The 3,662-nt window shown below is 44.9% G+C and overlaps 1 protein-coding gene across 1 annotated transcript; it reads right to left on the reverse strand.

Moving 5' to 3' along the window:
* Window positions 2,112-2,591, reverse strand: LOC107633610. Its single transcript, XM_016337217.1, has one exon. The coding sequence runs from the start codon at window positions 2,589-2,591 to the stop codon at window positions 2,112-2,114; it is 480 nt and encodes a 159-aa protein (XP_016192703.1).

Here is a 3,662-nt window from a genome sequence, read left to right on the forward strand (position 1 = left end):
CTGGCTAGTGCTGCGAGCCGGCCAGTTAATTGCTGGACCTCCTTCACTGTCTTTGGGCTTCGCATATTCAGGATTGCTTAGCATTTTTCTAGGTTTGCCTCTATACCTCGGCAGGTGAGCATGAAGCCGAGGAACTTACCACTTTGTACTCCGAATGCGCATTTATCTGGGTTGAGCTTCATGTTGTATTTTCGGAGTTGTTGGAATATCTCTGTTAGATCTTCAATGTGTTTTGACGTGTCCTTTGATTTGGCCACCATATCGTCAACAAAGACTTCTATGTTTCGTCCGATTTGATTTGTGAAAATTTTGTCCATTAGTCGTTGGTAAGTAGCACCTGCATTCTTCAGCCCAAATGGCATGACCTTATAGCAAAAATTTCCGTTATCAGTAATGAAAGCAGTTTTATCTTGGTCGGTTTTATGCATGAGGATTTGGTTATAGCATTGAAAACCAGAGGAATTGTCGACAAGCTTGTCAATGCATGGGAGGGGGTATGCGTCCTTTGGACAGGCCTTGTTGAGGTCTGTATAGTCCACACACATCCTCCACTTACCGTTGTTCTTTCTTACCATTACCACGTTGGCTAACCAGGTGGAGTATCTGAGTTCTTTGATGAAGCCAGCGTTGAGTAGCTTCTGAGTCTCTTCCAAGGAGGCTGCTCTCTTATCAGTGCCGAGGTGTCGTTTCTTTTGTGCTATGGGTTTGACCGCTGGATTGATGGTCAGCCTATGGCAGATGACGTTAGGGTCTATTCCTGGCATGTCTGTTGGGGTCTATGCGAATAGGTCGGCATTTTTTATTAATAGTTCGGTCAGTTGGTTCCGCTCTTGTTCCTTAAGCGCGCTGCCGAGGTATGTGTATTTGGATTTGTCTTCCTTGTGTAGTTGTACCTTTGTGAGATCGTCTGTTGGCATTGGTCGCTCGCTATGGTTGGATCTGGGGTCTAGGTCAGCCAGGGCAGGCAGCTGATCCGAGTTATATACTGCCTGGATGTATTGCTGCTCCGTTTGTTTTGGCTGTTCATTCTTTAGGATGGCGTTGTAACATTGTCTAGCCTCTCTCTGGTCTCCATGGATAGTAACAACTTTGTTGTCCTGTGAAAGAAACTTAACACACAAATGCACAGTGAAAACAATGGCATTGAATGCGTTCAAGGATGGTCTGCCTAGAATGATGTTATATGGACTTCTGCAATCTACCACCAGATACTGTATATCTACGGTCTTACTGTTGGGGTATTCCCCGAAAGTGGTTTGTAACCAGATATAACCACGGATGGAGACACGCTCACCCGAGAAACCTACCAGCTCTCCAGAGGATGGTTGGAGGTTCTTGTCGCTGAGCTTCATCTTTTGAAAAGTTGAATAGAAAAGTACGTCTGCGCTACTTCCTGGGTCTATTAGGATCTTTTTTACTAACGGTTTTTCGACTTGTGCTGTGATGACGACCGGGTCATCCAAGTTTCTGTCGTTTGCTTTGTAGTCGTTGGGGGAGAATGAGATCTCCGGTCTATCCTCATTGGTCGGTTGGGACACGGCGGATTCTGTTATCGTCATCATAGCTCGGTATGTCCTTTTCCATGCCGAGTTTGTGCATTCGCCACCTGCAAAACCACCAGAAATGCAGTTTATTATTCTGCGTGTTGGATTGATATCATTGTCTACCTTTTTCTCCTTATCCCGGGGGTTAGCGGTTGTCTTGGGTTGTTGGCCGTGGTCATCTGTGCTTTGCTTCCTTCCTCAGGTCTCGATGTATTTATCCAGCAACACTTGGCGGGCAAGCTTTTCGAGGACATCCTTTGCTATGACGCAATCGTCCGTGGTGTGGCCGTACTTCTGGTGGAAAGCACAGTATTTCGATCTGTCCACATGTCGCTGGTCTTGGTACGTGCCAGCCCTATTAGGGGGTTTGATTAGCTTTGAGTGTAGTATATCTTTTATGATGTCCCCCCTTTTTGTGTTGAAGGGAGTGTAATTGTCGAATTTGGGTGTTAGCCGGAACGCTTTTGTGTCTGATCTGTTGTTCGGTTGCCTGCTTCGCCTTTTCTCGTCTCTGTTTGGGGTTGATTTGTCTGCTCTTCGTAACGCTCGGAATTCTTCCACCTCGATCTAGGTAGTTGCTTTCTCGCGGAACTCGGCTAGGGTTTTTGGTTTTGCGATGACTATGGATTCTTGGAATTTTCCTGGCCGGAGTCCGCTCTTGAGGGCGTGGAGGTGGACCTCGGGATTTAAGTTGGGTATTTCATTGGTCGCTTCGGCAAATCTGGTCATGTAATCTTTCAGGCTCTCATTTGGTCCTTGCTTAATGGTGCTTAGGTAGTCCGAGTTGTGAACGTATATCTTGGATGCGGCGAAGTGGTTGACGAACTGATCTGCTAGCTCGTCAAAGTTAGAGATGGAGCCTTCAGGAAGGTTGGAAAACCAAATAAGGGCGGCTCCGTCTAGGAAGGTTGGGAATGTGCGGCATAAGATTTGGTCAGAGTCCTTGTTCATGAACATCATGGCTTGGAATTTGGTGACGTGGACGTTTGGGTCTCCTATTCCGTTGTAGGGCTTTAAAGTTGACGGGAGGGTGAAGTTTTGGGGCATTTTGAAGCTCATGACTTTTTTGGCAAATGGATTAGTCCTCTTTTTGGTATTGGTGGTTTGGGAATAGTCTGTTTGGCTTCCGAGGTATGCTGGTCTTCGTTGTCCCTGTTCTCGACACTTTTGTGTTCTCCCTTGCTTCGATCATGCCCCATCTATCGTAGAAGGTTGGCCATTTTCTGGTTTTCAGCTCTGAGGGCCTCATTAATAGCCAAAATTTCCGCCTGATTAAAGGAAGGGGCGTGGCTTTGCTCGTCTGCCATATGCAGTATCCTACAATGGGAAATGAGGGAGTATACGAAATATGGGAAAAGTGGGGTTAGATAAAAAATCAAACGGCCCCACGGTGGGCGCCAAATGTTCCTGTGTGAAAGTAGACTCCGAGGTATAGCCCGCTCAGCTAACGCTTGAACTGACTTTTCTTGGGGTAAAGAGTGTGGAACGTCGTCTTCTTGTGGGGAGGCGGCGTTGGATACCTGCAAAGGGACTCCAACGCTCAAGTAAGTATAAGTGTGAGAGCGTTTAAAGTAGAAATTAGAATGAATTGCGTACCTCTAGATCAGTAGTTCATTAGTCTTTTATATTGAGTTTGTTTAAGTGATTTGTTATATAAATCAGTTATTCGTACCTTTGTTGCAGGTTTGACGGGATCTGAGGTTTGTTGTCATCCGGATTTGTTGGGATGATACTGGCGTCGGATGAGGTAGTTATCTTATCTCTGCCAGCTATACTTAGTTCCAAGATTATTGTTGTTGTGGGCTAGGGTTTTAGTAACGGATCAGTAGTTAATATGACTACACCTATATTTATAATTAATCGGTAATTTTTACCTGTGCTTGACAATGGAGTTGGGATAGGAGTTGTAGATATGGCAACTTATTTTCTTTGTCAAATCATCTCTTGATAAGTTGCACGTCTTTTATCTAGGTGTTGTTGTTGCTCATGTTTTATCTTCTTCGCCTAGCATATTCTGTCCAAGTGGGTCGACGTTGCCAAGATTATTGATTTATTGAATTTTTTATTTCTATTTGTCTATCAGAACATAAGGTATGAAACGAAAAGAAAAACAAACAA

The sequence above is a fragment of the Arachis ipaensis genome, chromosome B03, assembly GCF_000816755.2.
Source record: "Arachis ipaensis cultivar K30076 chromosome B03, Araip1.1, whole genome shotgun sequence".
In the NCBI taxonomy this organism is placed as follows: Eukaryota; Viridiplantae; Streptophyta; class Magnoliopsida; order Fabales; family Fabaceae; genus Arachis; species Arachis ipaensis.